A 19,102-nucleotide genomic window follows, 5' to 3' on the forward strand; every position below is an offset into this window, starting at 1 on the left:
AGCAGCTTTGTTGTGGGGAGAACTAGTTAGTGCTCAACAGCTCAGCCCCTGGATGACTTTGAGCAAACAAACACTTTTCATATTTCTGGCCTTGCTTGGCAAAATGAGTATGTTGGATTATTCTATCTGCAAGGTTTCTTTTCCTCTGAAGTATTAAGTCAGTTGTAAATTTTGAAGTTCTTTCAAGTGAGAAAAAAAGGTCTTATATGCAGGAGTCAGAAGTTAAAGACACATGCCAGATGCACATAGCTTTGTGTTCCCTAAGGCAGCCTTTTTACTCCTCTCAGTTTTTAGCATCTTGTGCCTGATACTTGATTTTGTGATGGTTTAGGTAATTTAAATGGCCAGAGTAGTTTGAGTTTCAGGATGGGAGCAATAGTGAATACGCACGTGTTTAGCTCATCTCATTGTCTAATTGAGTAAGACTGCCCTTACACCATCAGATTTATTTTTTTTTTTTAAAGAAAGTCTTATTTATTTAGGATAATTACAGTAAGAAAGTTTATTTTAAAATGAGGTGCTAAATGATCTCTTGGGATTGAGAAGTTCTTTTGTTATTTAAAAAGTGGTTCTTTTAGGGTGCTAGCAAACTTAATGACTATTTCCTTTGACTCTGTTAAAAGAAAATTTTTCTATTCTATTGAATAAGGTTTGGCTTGTTTTCATTTCCCGTCTAATCTGGTCGGTTTTAAAGACCGACCTTCTGTTGACCTTGTTATTGCCTTGTTTTCTTGCTGATCCTTTGTGTTGTGTCACATCCTCGATCAGTCTGAATTAATAAAACCATCAGAACTTTTCAGTATCAATAGGTATAAACATTCTCCATTCTAGTGGACATTTCCGTTTTCCTTTGCATGGTCTCTGTAGCTGCATGCAAGGTGGGTTCAAGAAACAGATGCACGTAAAACCGATGCATAGTGAAAAATACGGCCCCTGTAGACCATGTATTTGTTTTCTTAAAAGTGGTTTTGCCTCTTAATTTTGTTCAGAATACATAGTGTGTGATCATTGCAAAGAAACACTGCAGACAATGCAGAAACATTGCTTAGAAAGGGAGACCTCGATGATCTTCAGCCTCCCAGCTCTTTCCACCCTGACAAGATCATGTTTGCTGTTGGTGTTGGGAACATTCCCAGCTTTATAATTACATAATTATATTTATTCCTCTATCATTTAGGTATTTGACTTTATAAAAATGAGAGTGTGCAACAGCTTGCTTTTTTCACTTATTTTTATATTCCACCTCATTACAAACTGATTTACCTTCTTCTTTTGATTGGTTGATATATGGATGTCCTGCAGTTGAGTTCATCAATTTCCTATCCATAGACATGTAGGTTATTTTAGTTTTTCAATACTTAACATTCATAGACACAGGGAACATACATATATATATTTTTTGCATACTCCCACAAGTTTTCCAATAGGATGTTAGCCTTATTGTGTTGTGTGTGTTGCAAATATTATTTTCTAGTTTGTCTTTTGATTTTGTTGCTTCTTACTAACTGCACATTAAATATAAATGATAAATAAAATGATGCTTCCAAGGTTGGTCACACTAAGAGTAGGCTCAGATCTTATAAACAATTCCTGTCTTTGCTGATACTGTTTTAAAGCAAACTAGGAAGTCAGTTAATAATCTTGGATTATGACCATGTTAAATAGGACATTGAATTTATTGCAAAAGGTTGCTACAGTAAAACTGTGTTTGCAGAGGTTGGGTCCCTTTGAAGGCAAACTTTGGTTTGGGTCATCATTCCTGAAACCATTTTCTAATATGGTGTTGAATTACAAGAGAGTTGTTCGTTGATAAAATTAACATATTTTAGGAGGAAATTCAATGTATGGATGCACTGTATTCACGTTCATCAACATTTCCCCCCAAATTGTTGGTGGTAAAATGAAATTACGTAAATCAAATTGTAATGTATGCTTGAATGGAATTATGAAGCAAATCCTTTTATAAACTGAATAATCATGACTTAATTATATCTAGCATATAAATATGTAATTAAGTATAAAGTACATCTATAATTGTGTTCTTTAAGTTCCGAGTAAAATCTCCACTGTGTAGTGTTATAGTTATTTAGGATGGGAGGGAGTGATTATAGATTCCTTGGTTTGGGGATATGTGAGAAATTTAAGTACATTCAGTTTAATCCTTTGAAGTTCATAAACACATATAATCTCTGTGTTATGTTAAGTCTTAAAACTAACCCAATAAGCTTTTTTTCTTCCTGGCTTTGTAGTATACTTCACCTCGCAGTGGTATCTTCTGAGTAAACCATCAGTCTGTGCTTAGTTAGCATGTGGTGAGTGAAGAATAATATGTCTTGTGTCTTTTGTGCAAAAAATCAAATGTATTGCATGATACTAACCATTTTGCTGGAATTCTTTTTTCTTTTGTTTAATGAAAATATGATTATGCTATGGGTTAATACAGGGATTTTCTGTTAATTTTGCTTTAATATGTAGATTAATAATCACCACCACCAATGTTATATAATTCTAGGAAATTTTAGTTCTTTAAATAGCAATTGAAAGTTTCAAAATTGCTGTTTGAAATTTTGCCCCAAAATCCCCCCAAAAATGTTTATGTATTTTATATTCCTATTTGTGTTTTATTTCTTGAGAATGGTCTTCAAAGTTAATAAAGATTATGAGAGAGAAATGAAAAATCATTTTCTAGATAAGAGTGATATATTTCACAAATCCAGAATGTAAAATATTACACAGCTTGCTTAGAGTCAGGCTAGTCTGAAATAATGAGCACTGCTGCTGCTGCTGCTGCTGCTAACTCGCTTCAGTTGTGTCCGACTCTGTGCGACCCCAGAGATGGCAGCCCACTAGGCTCCTCTGTCCCTGGGATTCTCCAGGCAAGAATACTGGAGTGGGTTGCCATTTCCTTCTCCAATGCATGAAAGTGAAAAGTGAAAGTGAAGTCGCTCAGTCGTGTCTGACTCTTAGCGACCCCGTGGACTACAGCCCACCAGGCTTCTCCGTCCATGGGATTTTCCAGGCAAGAGTACTAGAGTGGGTTGCCATTTCCTGCTCCAGGGGAGCATACAGTATAGCAAAATAACACATTTGTCCTGAGGAGACCCTTAGGCAGCTGCTTTAATTGAATGTGGCTGTTTCTAATTAATGTGTTAGTACAATGAGGTGGAGGCATCTAAAATGTTTGGATACACTTGATTGTCCTCACATTTAAACACCCCTCCCATCACCTCTACATATTATCCATGTTATTAGCATGATTTAGTACTCCCTAAATTTTTAGGGAGTACTAAACAAACTTTGCATGAATTTTCACAAGTGACAAGCTGAATCACGGTCAATAGAGTTTACTTATAATTAAAGATTCTCTGTGATTATTAATTGAACTAACATGCAACTAACAGTATCAAGTTTTAAATGTTAATATACAGCATTTTTTTAACTTTCTAAGTTCAAATATCCTTTCTGCCTACATTTGAATCTCATTTTTATTTTTAATGTGTATCAGTTAACTTGTTTTGGTGATTGTCTAAAGCTATCATTAGTCATGTAAATTCCATATCTAACTCAGTAAGTCCTCACCTTTACCTTTGTTTATAATATTATAAATACTGTATCATGCTCCTTACTGCATTTAAATAGCATCATTTATCACTTAAAATGCTACCATGTAGCATTTCTGTTGATTGGTAACTTGATTGTCTTCTCAACTTTCAGTTAGAACAATTTCAAGCAAGATTTGTAAAATTTAAGTAAACACTCATACACCCTTCACCTATATTTACCAGTTATTAACGTTTTGCCAGATTTTCTCACTCTCACTCTTGATTTCTCTCCATATATATTTTTTCTCCTCTATGACATTTGACAGTTGCTTGCAAACATTGTGCTTGTAAGTATTTGACAGTTACTTGCCAAACATAAATCAAATATCTTACTAAGTATCTTCAAAAATAAGGACCCTTTTCCTATATACTCACAATACAGTTGCCACTGTATGGAAATTTAATATTAACACAATGCTGTTATCTAATATATAGTAAACACATTTCCCAGTTTTCCAAATAATGTCTCATAATTTTTAAAATTCCAGGATCCATTGGGAGATTGCATTTTGTCGTCATATTCTTCAGGTCTCTTTTGAACTAGAAAAGTCCTCCCAGCCTTTTTTTGGTGTCTCATGACATTGACATTGTGCAACATTATTGAATCACACATGAACTTCTCTTCCTGCAACAGTGCAAGCTCACGTTTGAAAATAATAACTGAAAAACGGTTTTAAATATCACAGGAGATCTTTTTCTTATCTTCTCTAGATTTTTAGGACTAACGTGTGTTGAATGAGTTTTATATTAATAAATTGTAAACTCTTGGAAATACGTCCTGAGTGGTGGATTATAATAAAGTCGGGACGACTGTAGTACTTTCTCTAGAACTGAAAGACTCTCTCTGTTACTTAATCTTCTTTGGTGGTTTATTTTTATGCATTTTTAACTTCATACTTGATTTGACCACTGGCTATTAGAATCTTATCTAGAGAAATCTTATTAGGAAGGTTTAACATCATGTCTTCTAAACATATTAAGGTTTTAAAATTAAGTTTGTTAATTTCAGATGAGGCATACATAATTTTTTTAAACCAATAGGTAGTTGTCCCTTGCTGCTATGCCTAGCATCCTAGGAGAACTGTAATATATAGAAACATCAATAGAGAAGAAGGAAAAGCCTTTTCTCCTCTTAAATCTAGCCTGCATCCTTGAAGGCTTCTCCCATGCTAGCACGCTTTCTCCTGGCTTTTTCTAATCGTGACCTGGCAGCCTTCGGTACGTGCTGCAAGGCTGCAGTTTCTGATTTCATATACAAATACTGCTTTCAGGACTGCTGACTAAAAAGATCATTCTAAGGACTGTAGTGTTTAGAAGATTCCTTCAGGATTTAATATTTAGAATATTTGTACTTCAGTCTTCAGACTATATAATTTTAATATAATTTAACTTGAAAAAATAAATCTCCCAAAAAGTTAGCTTTAAAAGTTTTTTTGTTTTTTCGTTTCTTTTTTCTCCTCATCCTTTTTCTTTTCCAGTCATGGCTGCGGCCTTCATCTTAAAGAAGTTGGGAGAGTGATGCTGGACAGACCTGGAAAACTGTGCACATTTGCTGTTGGTAGTACGAAGCTGTATTCAGGGCCCCTCATGTAGCCCGAAGACCAAGAAAAATCTGACATTGGCCCTCGGAAAGATTGCAGACTGCCTTTAAAATAGATTATTATATCAGTGGAGAAACAATAATAGTTTTGGGGGTTATCAATTTTTTGTTGTTGTTGTTGTTGGGAAGAGTTTTGTGTTGTTTAAAAGATATTTTGAATAACTTAACCTGATTTATGGGCTCACTTCATGTTCCTTTCTTCCATTCTTTTTGTCCCTCTTTTTAAAGAACTGCTTGACTTTCCTATTTATTTCTAGGGTGATTTTTTTTTTTTTTTTAAAGACTTGTGCAATACATTTTGAGGTGAAATTTAGTGGATTTTTTTCTGATAAATTAGAGCATTTAATTGACTATTTTATCCAGATTGATTTGTTGAATATTTGCTGAAGACTAGTTCTTTAAGCTCTGACATATGATAAATCCAAATGGCAGTACCTCATTGTTTACTTAGCTTTTGTACTTATATTTTTCAGAGGAAAAAATACTACTGTAAATTGTAAATAGCCAATACATAACTGTATCGTATGCAAATCTGTGACTGTTGGCAATATCATCTCAGAACAGAAAAATAAAGTTTATTTACTGTATGAAATGTGCTTACTGTGTTTTTTCCTAAATTGAAATCTCTTCAAAGTAGTTTAGAATTTATGTTCTGTCTGGGCGAATTATAATGAGGAACTGTTTGTCAAGAGACCTGAATTGCTAAGTATTTGGAAAGATTCTTAATGCATTTAATCATGGAGTATTTTTCTAATGTGTCAGAGCTTGTATGGGAGAATAGGCTCTGTGTGTGTGTGTGTATACATGCTTACAATGATAAGTCTATTTATATTAAGGCCCATTAAAATTCCTGTGATTTTAATTGCATGATATTTTATCCTCAGGATACTATCATTTAACACCATGTTCTCTACTGTTGAACATCTAGGATGGTCATTTTGATTCAGTACTCCATGATGATCGGCCTGTCCATATTGTAAGCACACTGGAAAGAACAGTCCAGGACCAACCCGTCTTTCTCTCAACAACCTTTGATTGCCAAACACGGACACACTTCAGAAGACCGTGTGCCAGGTTTGTCTGGCACTCTTTCCCCAAACATTCCAAAGATGTGATGTGTGGGCGAGCATTCGGAATCAGTATACTCTTAAGAGCACTGCTTCAAAACTGAGCTTCACTCAGATCTGAAGTGTCAAAGATGCATTGAAATAGCAGTGCCTGCAGCGGTGCTACAGGGGTGTGCAGGTGGGGGTGTGGGCGAAGCAGAGGCCTTCCTTCCACACTCCAGCCATTGTTTCTGTAGTAATAACAGTTCCCTTGTGCCTTCCTTTAAAATCCTCTTCAATCAGGTTTTGTTGTCAAGTTCTTCAGAAGTGTCCAAACACCAAATATATATGAATATACGACACTCAGTAAACAATACGGCCATTTAAAATTTTACTCTGAAGAGTTAAATTGTGGGTATGGGTACATCTCTTACAATTTTTCCATTGCTTACTCCCCTGCTGCAGGAAGGCTGCTTCTTGCTTACCACACACCTGGATTGGGCCACCCTTCCCTATATTTTATTTTTTGGAAAATGTTTATTTATTTGACTGTGCCAGCATGTGGGATCAAGGTCCCTGACCAGGGATTGAACCTGGGTCCCCTGCATTGGGAGCTCTGAGTCTTAGCCACTAGACCACCAGGGAAGTCCCATGCCCTGCTGTTTTAAATGGGGAATTTGTAGTGTGTTTCCCTGCCCCTTTTTATCATCCCACCACTGAATGTTAGGGGTGGGTAGGACAGATAATTCATATTTCTCATTCACAGGTTTCCAAGAAAAGTTAACTCAAGATCTGGGGTGGCTCACGAGATCCTGGATATAATGTTTGATGCTACAATTGGGTGAGACTTTGGGGAAATTTTGGGAAGATGATGAATGTATTTGACGGGCAGTCAGGAAGGAAATGAATATCTATGACCCAGTGAGCAGATTGTGGTGGACTAGATTGTTGCTTCCTGTTCTTCTCCCCCTCCCTGTATTTGGATCATGCATCCACATACTTTGTTATCTGGGTTCACAGTACCTACTGTTAGAGCAGGTGGAGTACATTTCTTTACCTAAACACTGAGATTGGCTGTATGACTTTGGTCAATGAGTTTTGAGTGGACATGACTTTGCCACATCTGAGCGGCAGTTTTAAGAGCCCTTGCATAGTTCAGCCATTGCCTTTTTATCTCTGTCATGAGACTATGATAAAGACATGAGACAGAGTTCTGCCTTAGCTTGGGCCCTGGGATAAGTGATACATTGACCAGATGTGTAACAAGAGTAAGAAATAAGTAGTTATTATTATAAGCCACTGAGATTTGGGGGTCATTTGTTACTATAGCATGCGAGTGCGTGCTAAGTTGCTAAGTTCCTTCAGTCGTATCCGACTCTTTGCAGCCCCATGGACTGTAACCTGCCAGGCTTCTCTGTCCATGGAGATTCTCCAGGCAAGAATACTGGAGGGGGTTGCCTGCCCTCCTCCAGGGGATCTTCCCAACCCAAGGATCGAACCCAGGTCTCTTGCACCGCAGGTGGATTCTTTACCATCTGAGCCACCGGGGAAGCCCTACTCTAGCATAACATAGTGAAAACTGACACACTGTGCAAAAAAAGAAAAAGTTGTTGCAGGATAGTGTGATGTCATCAGTGTTTAGAAGTTTGACTGTGATATCTTGGTGTGGATTTCTTTAGGTCTGTCTTTGCCCAGCTTCTTAAACCTGCAGGTTTATGTCTTTTACCAAATGTGGGAACTTTCCAGCCATTATTTGAGTATTTTGTTTAGCCCTTCCTTCTTCCTTTCCTGCTCTCTTTCTGGGACCCCAATGACAGGTTAGATGCTTTGTTATAGTCCCACGAGTCCCAGAGGCCCTGTTCCCCACCTCCCTTTTTTTTTCCCAAGCTTGGTTTCTGTTGTTCAGATTGAGTAATTTCTCTTGTTCTATTTATAAGTTCATTGACTTTTTCCTCTGTCCCTTCCTTTCTGCTGTTGAACCCATTCACTGAGTTTTTATTACTATGATTATTTATTTTTTTGATGTGGGCCATTTTAGAAGTCTTTACTGAATCTGTTGCAATATTGCTTCTGTTTTATGTTTTGGTTTTTTGTCTGTGAGGCATGCAGGATCATAGCTCCGTAATCAGGGGTTGAACCCACACCCCTGCATTGAAAGGCAAAGTCTTAACCACTGGACCACCAGGGAAGTCCCCCATCCATTGAGCTTTTAATTTGAATGATTGTATTCTTTAGTTCTAAAATTCCCACTCAGGTCTTCATATCTTCCATTTCTTTGCAGAGACGTTCTGTTTCTTTGCTTTAAGCGTGTTTGTAATTGCTCATTGAAGCACATGTCTGATGGCTGCCTTAGAATCTTTGTCAGGTAAAGAATGGGATAGAAGTCCAGATGTTTACTAGGCCTTCATTGACGCCAAAGGTGGGGAGGTCCTCCTCATCACTGCTGGGTGGGGGTATTGAGTTAATAGTTGCCCACTAGACCTCTACTGACCGCACAGGAGGGTGATCTCTTCACCTTTTTTTTTACCTTTGAGTAGCAGTGAAAGTCCACTCTCCATTGAGCCTCCTCTTCTTCTACCCCTGCTTGCTGCTCAGCCTCCTCTGACATCACCCTGCATGAGTTTTGGGTGCCTCCTTACAGCCTGGAGGAAGTTAGAGCCCCAAGCTCCCCACTATGCCTTTGCTAGCAGGGGTTGGAGGCAGGTCACATTGTTTCTTGCTGGAAGTTTTTTATGTGTATGGCTGGAGTAGAGCGGTGGTTGTCTAAAAGCTTTCTGTCTTGCCAGGCTGCCCTTTGCTGGTCCTTCGCTTGAGCATCCAGTGTTTCCAGTTAGCCAGTTTCTTCAGTTCCATGTCTGACGTATACGAGGCAGAGGAAGCTCATGGCATGTGATGCCTCAGGACCCAAGTGCCCTGACCAGTTTGCCTCTTCCACTCCACTTTGCAAGTCTTCCTAGGTTTGTTTTATATATTAATACAGTGCCCAGGGTTTTCAGCTGTACTTAGTAGGAGGCTTAGGGAGAAATATGTCTGCTCTATCCTCCCTGAAGCTGATCTCTTACACAATGTGATTGTAGTTAGTATATATTTAGTGTGTATTATTTAGTGATTTGAAGAATTCTATATATTGTTCCAGATATATGCACTTTTAAAAAATATTTTTTAAAAATTATTTTTAATTGAAGGATAATTGCTTTATAATATTGTGTTGCTTTCTGCCACACATCAGCGTGAACAGCTATAGGTGTACATATGTCCCCTCCCTCTTGAACTTCCCACCCCTTCTAGGGTGTTGGAGATGAATGGTTAAAGAAGTTGTGCTACATATATACAATGGAATATTACTCAGCCATAAAAGGAATGCATTCGAGTCAGTTCTGATGAGGGATGAACCTAGAGTCTATTATAGAGAGTGAAGTAAGTCAGAAAGACAAAAACTGATGCCATATATTAATGCATACGTATGGAATCTAGGAAAATGGTACTGATGAACCTATTTGCAGGGCAGGAATAGAGAGGCAGACAGAACAGACTTGCAGACACAGGGCGGGAAGGAGAGGGTGGGATGAATGGAGAGAGCAGCATGGAAGCGTATACATTACCGTATGTAAAGTAGATAGCCAGTGGGAATTTGCTGTGTGATGCAGGGAGCGCAACCTGGTGCTCTGTGACAGAGAACATTCACTTTTTAATAGATGTAAACTAGAAGCATTAGCAGCTAATTCATAATAGTGGTTATAACTGGTCTTCCCTGGTCACTTCCATGGAATCTTTATTTCCTCATCCTTCCTTAGTTTTTTTCAGGGCATCAAGTATTGCCTGCCCGCAGTAAAAATTATTGTTTTCTTTGTACTAGAATGAGAACTCCAAGAGGCCAGGCTCATTATCTGTCTTGTCTACAGTTGTATCCTTACGACCTGGAATATATAATAAGCACAAAATAAATGTGTATTGAATATAAATGAATGAATGGATGAACAAGTGAATTAAGAAAGAAGATAAAAAGTACCAGTACTTTTTCTGTAATTAAAAACAAAAAAAAACATTTTAAGACTGGGAAAAATTTTAAAGACCTCTTTCTCTCTTAAGACATGGGAACACAAGGGACCAATAAGAATACAGTTATGAGCAGAACTAGGGCTTTGTTTTCACTTGTTTTATAAGTGAGTTCATCACAAATATTAATATTTTAAGGAACCAGTTACTTGTCACACACATCACAGTAGATCAGGACACACCAGGAGAAATGAGTACAGCTAGAGAGGGTCTCTCCCCTGTTTTCATTCCTACTTTCCTAGATTTTTTGGGGGGGAGGGGATTAAGCCACCTTAGATTTGAAGGTTAGGTTAGGCCCAGGGAAAGAACCTGGGAAAGCTCCAAAGAGCTTAAATTTCCCTAATGTCTTGGAGAGGCAACATAGCATGCTGGCTAAGAACGCAGACTGTGGGGCCAGCCTGCCAGGCTTCCAGGTCTGGCTTGGCCATTTACTCACTAGCCAAGGGATCTGAGACAGGGTGGGATCGCGGGCCCTTTGCTGCAGTATTTGCACCTGGACAAACTCTCCCTGAGCAACAGAATACGGGAAACTATAAGGAACTAAGGAAACTGTGTGTATTTGCAGTTGGGACAAATTATGAACAATAAGACACAAACTTGTCAGGTACTGGGAGCAAAGCAGGGCCCCACACATGGTCCCTGCACACAGCACCACCAAGGGGGTAGGCAGACCACCTAAGCCACCCCTCCAGCCTGACCCACCAATCTGAACCACCATCCCCCACCCCACCGCATCTAAGAGACTAGCCAGCCACTGGGAGCAAGGGAACCTGTTACTTCTGCTCCTTGTGCTGCAGCAGGGGTCCCAGTAAAGCCTTGCCTGAAATTCTCATCTAGCCTCTTAACAGTTTCTACTGACGGTAACAAAGGTTTAGATACAGGAGCAGAAATGGCAACCTGCAAACCCTTTTGGAAGCTTCCGCTTAGATCACAACCTGGGCCAAACTCAGAATTCAGGGGTGGGGAAATTCACACCATCTCTCAAGAGGAGGATTCAGAAAGGATTTGTAAGGGTGTGAATGCAGTGAGCAGGTGACGATTTGGGGAGCTGAATGCAAGCAGTTTGTCAAAACACTTCTCAGCTCAGTACAGTCACTATCAGTCAGCTGAGCTCATACAGGGCGTCCAGCCTGCCTGCTGGCACAAGTGTAAGTGTATTTCCCCGAAGGACATGCTTCAGGGAACCCTGCAGAGCCAGGGGCAGGACGAAAGGATGAGGTTCTGGGCCTCCTCTCAGGGCTGCTCCACTTTTACTTGTTTCGTATATTGAGGTTCTCCATGAGGTTTTGTTTGAAAAAATTCTGCCATCCACAAACCTTAACAAATTTTCTCTTTGGATGTATTCAGACCAACAGGAAGAACACCCTTAACCCATGTTTCCTCGGTCCCTGTATAAGTGCTTTTGCTCATCAGTTTCAGTCCGTACCTTGGGTGATACTCAAAGGCCTCCGTAAGGAAGAACTCAAGGGAATCAATGATTATGTGTTCTTTACAACTATGGGTCACCAATAGGTAAGAAGTTTACTTACAGACAAGTGCCAGGGAAAGTGTCAATGTATTTTCTCTTCTGGCCAATGAGAACTCTTTTATGTATCACATGACATGTTTCTCTTTTCCCTTTGGCCACATGGAAGCCTGGTGCCAAATTTAGGTCCCACATTTCATAACTCTTAAAATTAGAATGGGCCCACTGAAATTCTAAAATACAGATTGCAAGGCTGTAGCCAGAGAGATTCTGTTTCAGTGTGAACCCCTGGGCTGCCCCTGCTGGCTTGATTCTCTCTATTCTCCTGTCCTGGACTTGCCTTCTGATTCTAATATGCGTTTCCTCTAGCCCTGATTGTTCTTTCATACAGTAAGTCAGTTATTCCTCAGTCCAGGCCAGCCGTGAGCAGGGGGCTGCTCCCAGGGCCAGTGAAGGCACTGGGCTGCTGCTGGCGCGTCTAGGGGCCTAGCCTGGGGTACTCAGCTGAGGAGGGTAGGAGGCACCCATCTGTGGGTTTGAGAATCCAGGTGTCCTCCCCAGTGAGCAACCCTGGGGGAGGCCTAATCTGGGGGGCGAGGGCAGGGCTGGGCCTGAGGGTTGGAAGACAACACCCTGGGCTCTCAGGGAAGCAGGACTCCGGCCCAGAAAGAGCGCAGACCACCAAGTCTCCTGTAACTTCTGAACATCTGATCACACAGGGTCAACGGGGATCTTCACTCCAGTGGGCACCTCCAAATTTAGGTGGAGTAAACCAAGGTTCCCAGAGTTTAATCCAACATTCAGGCTTGGCCCAGAGTTGTTGGAAAGAACACGATCATCCTCTAGGATGATTCTGAATTTAGAATCGAATGTAAATGTTGAAATAAATCCATGGTCCTAATCTTTTGGGGTTATTTGTATTTTTAAGATAATTGGCATATTAAGTGAGCTAATAAATTAGCCTTGGATTCATTTTAAAACGTATGATTGAAGAATTGATTTAGATTTGTGATTTTAAGCTGAAACTTTATTAAGCTTATAAATAATATTGGAATATTTAAGATACCAAGATAGATATTAAGTTTTATCCGTTAGATTTATCAACCTTGGTCAAATAATGAATTATTTAAGTACTTGGGAGCTTTTAGAGTTCTGTGAATCCTGAAATGCTTATGTATGTGAAAGTCACTCAGTCATGTCCAACTCTTTATGACCCCATGGACTATACAGTCCATGGAGTTCTCCAGGCCAGAATACTGGAGTGGGTAGCCTTTCCCTTCTCCAGGGAATCTTCTCAATGCAGGGATCAAACCCAAGTCTCCTACATTGCAGGCAGATTCTTTACCAGTTAAGCCACAAGGGAAGCCGAATGAAATGCTTATAAAGGAAATCAAATGTAATACATTTATTAATATAGTAATTTCAAGCAAAGGGTATTTAATGAAGTTACAAAAACCTCCTGAAAATAATTGCTTGAAATTTGGTAGATTCATAATTAATGAAATTAAAGCTGAACTTAAGGTTCTATATTTGTGATGTTAATAATTTCAATATTAATTTTTTTAAACTGAAGTAGTCTTCTAATGGGGGCTTCCCTGGTGGCTGATGGTAAAGCGTCTGCCTACAATGTGGGAGACCTGGGTTCAATCCCTGGGTCGGGAAGATCTCCTGGAGAAGGAAATGGCAACTCACTCCAGTACTCTTGCCTGGAAAATCCCGTGGACGGAGGAGCCTGGTAGGGCTACAGTCCATGGGGTCACAAAGAGTGGGACACGACTCAGCGACTTCACTTTCACTTTCTAGTCTTCTAATGAAAACTTTCTCTTAAATCTCTTTGAAAATACTAATTGGAATTACATTTTTCCCCCTCCTTTATCCTACAGCTCTTATTTTCTCTGCAGATAGTTCTGTTTGTGAATTTTTCTTTTCCTGTTGTTGGGGTTCCCAGTGGCTGGCAGTCCCTCAGTGACTGTCAAAGGACAAGGTGGATCACCCTCATGGCCTGAATGAGTTTCCCTTTGTGTTTTAGATCTGTTTGCTCAACAGCTGTGTCCCTGAATGAAAGGGCCATCTCTGCACCCTGTGGAAGTGGGCAGGGCTAGTGTCTTACCCTTGGATTCTTTCTCTCTGTTTTGTTCTCTCCTCCTCTCCCTCCTTCTACTCTTACAAGACTATTTGCCTTCTGCTCTTTTACACAGCCTAATATTAGATTCACTCCAGGGCAGCCGCAGAGCTCACTGCTCCTGTTTAAGTGGGAAGATGGAGGAGGAAGGAACGTTCATGGAGTATCTTCTCCTCCTCACAGCATTCAAGCCCTCCTAGAGGGTGTAGGCATTGTTGTCCCATTTGACTCATTAGGGTTCACCTTTAGTGGTTTTTCCTGTAGTCATGTTTGGATACAAGAGTCAGACCATAACGAAAGCTGAGTGCCAAAAAATTGATGCTTTTGAACTGTGGGGTTGGAGAAGACTCTTGGACTGCAAGGATATAAACCAGTCAATCCTAAAGGAAATCACTCCTGAATGTTCTTTGAAAGGACTGATGCTGAGGCTGAAGCTCTAATACTTTGGCCACCTGATGCAAAGAGCTGACTTATTAGAAAGGACCCTTATGCTGGGAAGGATTGAACGCAGGAGGAGAAGGGGATGACCCAGGATGAGATGGTTGGATGGCATCACCGACTGTAGGATGTGAGTTTGAGCAAGCTCTGGGAGTTGGTGATGGACAGGATAGCCTGGTGTACTGCAGTCCATGGGGTCAGAAAGAGTCAGACACAACTGAACGACTGAACTGACTGACTTAGTTGTTTTAAAAGTTGAAGCTTTATTGAGCCATGACAAAGATAGCTTAAACAATAAAATGCCGCAAGGATCAGAAAATGTCAGATGCCTGCCTCGTGGTCTTGTGATGGATGATATACAGTTGGGTTCTTTCCTTGGGAGTGATGGAATATGCTAGAATTGCATAACTAGAGATGGAGTGGGGAGGGCAGGGGGAGAGAGCGCCCTCAGCAGACAGAGCAGATATGATGGTCGTTGAAACATGTTTGCTCATCAGAAGCGGTGGTTGAGAGTTCAGGTTTCAGAACCATAGGATGGAGATGAATTGGCCCTGGCTGACTCACTGTACATGTGTGCATGCCTTATTTCCTTTAACTTTCATAACAGCCAGAAGTGAGGAAACTGGGTCACCGTGGATGTCAGAAAGCTGCAGGCCAGTAATCTAGAAGGCAGGATTTGAACCTTGGACTCAATGATTTCAAACCTTCCAAACCTGGGCCTTTTCAAATTCAGGCTGAATCACTAACACAATCCTCAGTATCCTCCGTCTCAGGTCTGAAGTCTCATTCTGCCTTCTTTTTTTCCCCAAATACTTATGTATGTCTGTACTGGGTCTTCATTGCTGCTCTAGGGCTTTCTCTAGTTGCAGCGAACAGGGAGTTGCGGTGCTCAGGCTTTAGGATGTGAAGGCTCATTAGCTGTGGCTTGAGGGCTCCAGAGAGCAGTCACAGTCGTTGTGGTGCTGGGACTTAGTTGCCCAAGGCATGTGGGATCTTACCCCACCAGGGATTGAACCAGTGTCCCTTGTATTGCAAGGAGTATTCTTAACCACTGGGTGACCAAGGAAGCCCTCCTTTTGCCTTCTTGATTTAAGTGAAACCCTTTTTCTCCTCTGTGATTCTCCTGCAGCTTTTTTCAGCTTGTGTTGGCAGCAGGGTGCCCCTTGGATGACTGGCTTGAAGGTCTACCTTGTTCCTCCTCAGAGCTTCTACACTGCAGGAGAATTCTGGCCAGACTGTGGTGGACAGGGACCTATGACCTCTTGAGGAGGGGTGATCTGGGGTTGTACTGGTCATGTGAGCTCCAGGAATCTACCTCCTTGAGGCCTGTGTGTGTCAGGCTGGTGGGCAGAGGTGTGGGGTCACAGGTCGGATCTAGGGCTGCCCAGCTGTGCCATCCTGTGCTGTGCACTTTCGGGGCCCACCCTACTCATGCTGGTCCTTCCCTCAGGCCTTTGCCTTCCATTCCCACGCCTGGCCTCAGCCCACACTCTGTTGTGCCCAGAGGTTTAAAGTCTCATTGAATAATTCTTCACCAAAGATGTGCTGTAAACAGCAGTGACTGAATTCTTCTTGGTCACCAGTGGACATCAGTTGGATGTGTCAATTGATGCTTGTGGATTGGCCCTTTGGGCTGTGTCTGGCGGATGTTCTTCCCATCTCAGCTGGGCTCACACGTGCATCTGGAGTCAGCTCTGTGCCTGCTGAGATGTGCTGGTCCAGGGGCCAGGCTGTCTGGTCTCTGCTGTGTGGTCACCCCGAGTCCAGCAGGGAGCACGTGCTTGTTCACGGGCAGCGCAGCAGGGGGCTGGGGGCAGTGGGAGCCCACAGACCTCCATAAGGCCCAGCTCCCTTCCTGCATGCTGTTGCTTCCACTACCTTCTGTTGGTTCAAGCAAGTCACCGGGTCAGGCCAGCATGCAGATGGCACAGCTGTGAAGAAAGAGGGAGAGAGACTTCTTCATCCCGGGCCTTCCCATCTCTAGTTTTGTCTGGGCCCTGGGTGTGGTGCTCTGGCTGCCAGCGGCGATGGCTTCTGTGGGGTCCCCTGTCCTCTGACCCTGGACGGCTGTGTGAGCAATGTGACTGCTTGCAGAGAGGCTTGTCGGAAGCTCTGAGAGTCACACGGGGGCTCAAGAGCCTCCTAGATCTTCCCAGGAAGCTCTGAGAGCTGGAGCGGTTGGCGAGGCTTCCGCCGTTCATATCTAATCCGGGTGCTGATTGATGGAGGCAGTTTCACTTTGATTGTCCCTTGGAGACAGGAGCCACTCACAGGTCTGTGGCCATTTACGGGCAGAACCAGAGGCTGGTCCTCCTTGTGGAGCACTTCCCTCCTGGTAGAGGTTATATTATTACACCCTCTCTCTGGCCATCGTGTTGTCCCCTCACTGCTGAACCCTCACCAGCCGCTCCCAAATAGGCTGTCCCGCTCCTGCCTCAAAAGGCAAAGCTCTGGGATTCCACGTCTTCCCCCCACCTATCACCCCATTGCTCCCTGCCTCTTTAGAGAAAAGACTTTAAAAAGAGAGAACTACGCTCACCGTCCCTGACCTGTTTGCCTCCATTCCCGTTAAGCTCCTCCCTGGAAACTGCCCTCGGCCAGGACCCTTGCGCAGGCAGGTGGTCTCGCTGGCTCTCATCTGAGTCGAACACGTGGCCCCTTTCTCTTCCAGGAAACCCTCCCCTCACTTGGAATCCACTCCGCCTCCCGATTCGCTGGCCGGGACATCCTCATCTTCCCTGACCGCTGACAACCTAGGGCCCTGGGGTTCAGGCTCCAGGCTTTTCCTCTCTCTTATCTGCATCCCCTCGGTGATCTCATCCTGTCTCCTGGCTTTAAACACCCGCTGCGTGCCAGTGGCGCTCACTTATATCTCCTCCCTGGTCTCCAGACTCTCGCAACTGCGCGCGCAACGTCTCTGCTTGGTTGTGTAATTGCAGCTCGACCTTAGCCTGGCCCAGGCTGAATCCTGATCCCCCAGACCTGCTCCTGGTACGTCACCCCCATATCAGTTAAAGGCTTCCGTGTCTCCTCACCAACTCCTAACGGTCACTGGATCCTTAGATCTCTCCCTTCGGTTTGGGGGTTTGCATTTTTTCCTTTCTGATGTAACTTTATTTTTGGATATATTAAACGTTTGTGCAGTTCAAAGTCAAAACAGTATTAAGAGGCATCCTTAGAGAAATCTCATTTCCCTTACGACACTTGACCCCATATTTCAGTGTTTCTTCTGGCAAAAATAGGCACATATATGTATTTCCCCCCTTTTCCTTACACCAAAGTTGGCATACTATATGCATTGTTGTATATCTTGTGTATTTTTTTTTTTCCACTGAACAATATATCGTGGAGATCACTCCAGTGCACAGAAAACTTCCTCATTCTTTTTACAGCTACATCAGAATTTCATTGCATGGATGTAATTTATTCAACCAGACCCCTACTGACAAACATGTGAGTTCTTTCCAGTTGAGTTGCTATTGCAAATAGGGCTGCAGTGAATGACCTTATGTATATGCTTTGTGTTTTGATCTTGTGTTTTGTGATTTGGAAGGATGTTTTCAGGGTGGATTCCTAGAACTGTGGGTGAAGGACGTCATCAAGAGAGTCTCGGAGGTGGCACAGGGTTTGTGACCTGGTGCAGCCCTAGAGAGGGCAGAGCCTCCAGTGGCCAAGGACAACACAGAAGGAACCTCCCCCAGAGTGTGGGGCATAGGCCCAGGAAACAGTGTTGAGGCAGCCTCTCCCAGGGGGCAGACCCGGGGCCCACTCGTGGAACATTCTGCCTGCTCTGGGTCTCCTGCTGTGCGGGTCTCCCTTTCGGGATTGGCTCTTGGTGCTGTGGAGTTCAGCCACGTCCTTACTGGTTGTCTGCTGAGTCTGTCTGTTTCTGATGGAGGGGTGCTAAAGTCTCCAACTCTGATAGTGGACTCATCTATTTCGTTAACATTAAGTTTTCTGCAGTTCGAATACGATACGTCTGGATGTGGGGAGGGCTTCCCAGGTGGCGCTAGTGGTAAAGAACCTGCTTAACAATGCAGGAGACACAAAGAGACACAGGTTAGATCCCTGGGTTGGGAAGATCCCCTGGAGAAGGATCCCCTGGAGGAGGATCCCCTGGAGGAGGACCTGGCAACCCACTCCAGTATTCTTGCCTGGAGAATCCCACGGACAGAGGAGCCTGGTGGACTGTGGTCCATAGGGTCGCCAAGAGTCAGACATGACTGAAGCGACTGAGCAGGCACAGATGTGTAGGGTTTGTCTTTTTTCTTTCTTTCTTTTTTTTCTTTAAGGTGTACACTTTCTTGAACTGATCTCAAGTCAGTGTGTAGGTAAGCCCTGGCTGTCTGTGCACCTCAGCCTGCTCCCAGGGGCCTCTTTCTCTTTCTCCTTCCTTCTTCCCTCCCTCCCTCCTGTCTTCTCTCCCTTTCTTTCTCTCTTTTGGCATTTTCCCTTCTTGGTGCTCTCTGATCTTCCTGGATCTGTGGTTTGCTGTCTGACATTAATTTGGGGGCAGTTTCATTATTACCTTAAATTTTTCTTCTGCTCCTTTCTCCTTCTTTCAATACTTCCATACTATGTATGTGACACATTTTATAGTCGTCTCACAGTTCCAGTTGTTCTGTTCCCTTTTTTCCTCCAGTTTTTTTTTTTCCCGTTTTGAATTTTCAATTTGAGAAGTTTCTATTGACATATCATCCAGCGCAGAGGATCTCTCCTCAGTCATGTCCAGTCTACTAACTGCTCTCATCAGAGGGATTCTTCATTTCTGTC

The 19,102-nt window shown here is 42.5% G+C and overlaps 1 protein-coding gene across 12 annotated transcripts in view; it reads left to right on the plus strand.

Annotated features, from left to right (window-relative positions):
• The window catches only part of GOLGA4 (golgin A4), a 124,343-nt gene that overhangs the window by 103,063 nt on the left and 2,178 nt on the right, over positions 1 to 19,102 (plus strand). For 9 of the 12 annotated variants that reach the window (XM_061395895.1, XM_061395900.1, XM_061395889.1 and 6 more), the window contains 2 exons: positions 6,131 to 6,276; positions 7,015 to 7,089. In XM_061395895.1, coding sequence (XP_061251879.1) covers positions 6,131 to 6,276; positions 7,015 to 7,089 — 221 coding nt within the window. Of the gene's footprint in view, positions 1 to 2,249; positions 2,313 to 5,080; positions 5,605 to 6,130; positions 6,277 to 7,014; positions 7,090 to 19,102 lie in introns of those variants that run through there. The other 3 variants (XM_061395896.1, XM_061395901.1, XM_061395897.1) reach the window with 2 other exon arrangements.

The sequence above is a fragment of the Bos javanicus genome, chromosome 22, assembly GCF_032452875.1.
Source record: "Bos javanicus breed banteng chromosome 22, ARS-OSU_banteng_1.0, whole genome shotgun sequence".
NCBI lineage: Eukaryota > Metazoa > Chordata > Mammalia > Artiodactyla > Bovidae > Bos > Bos javanicus.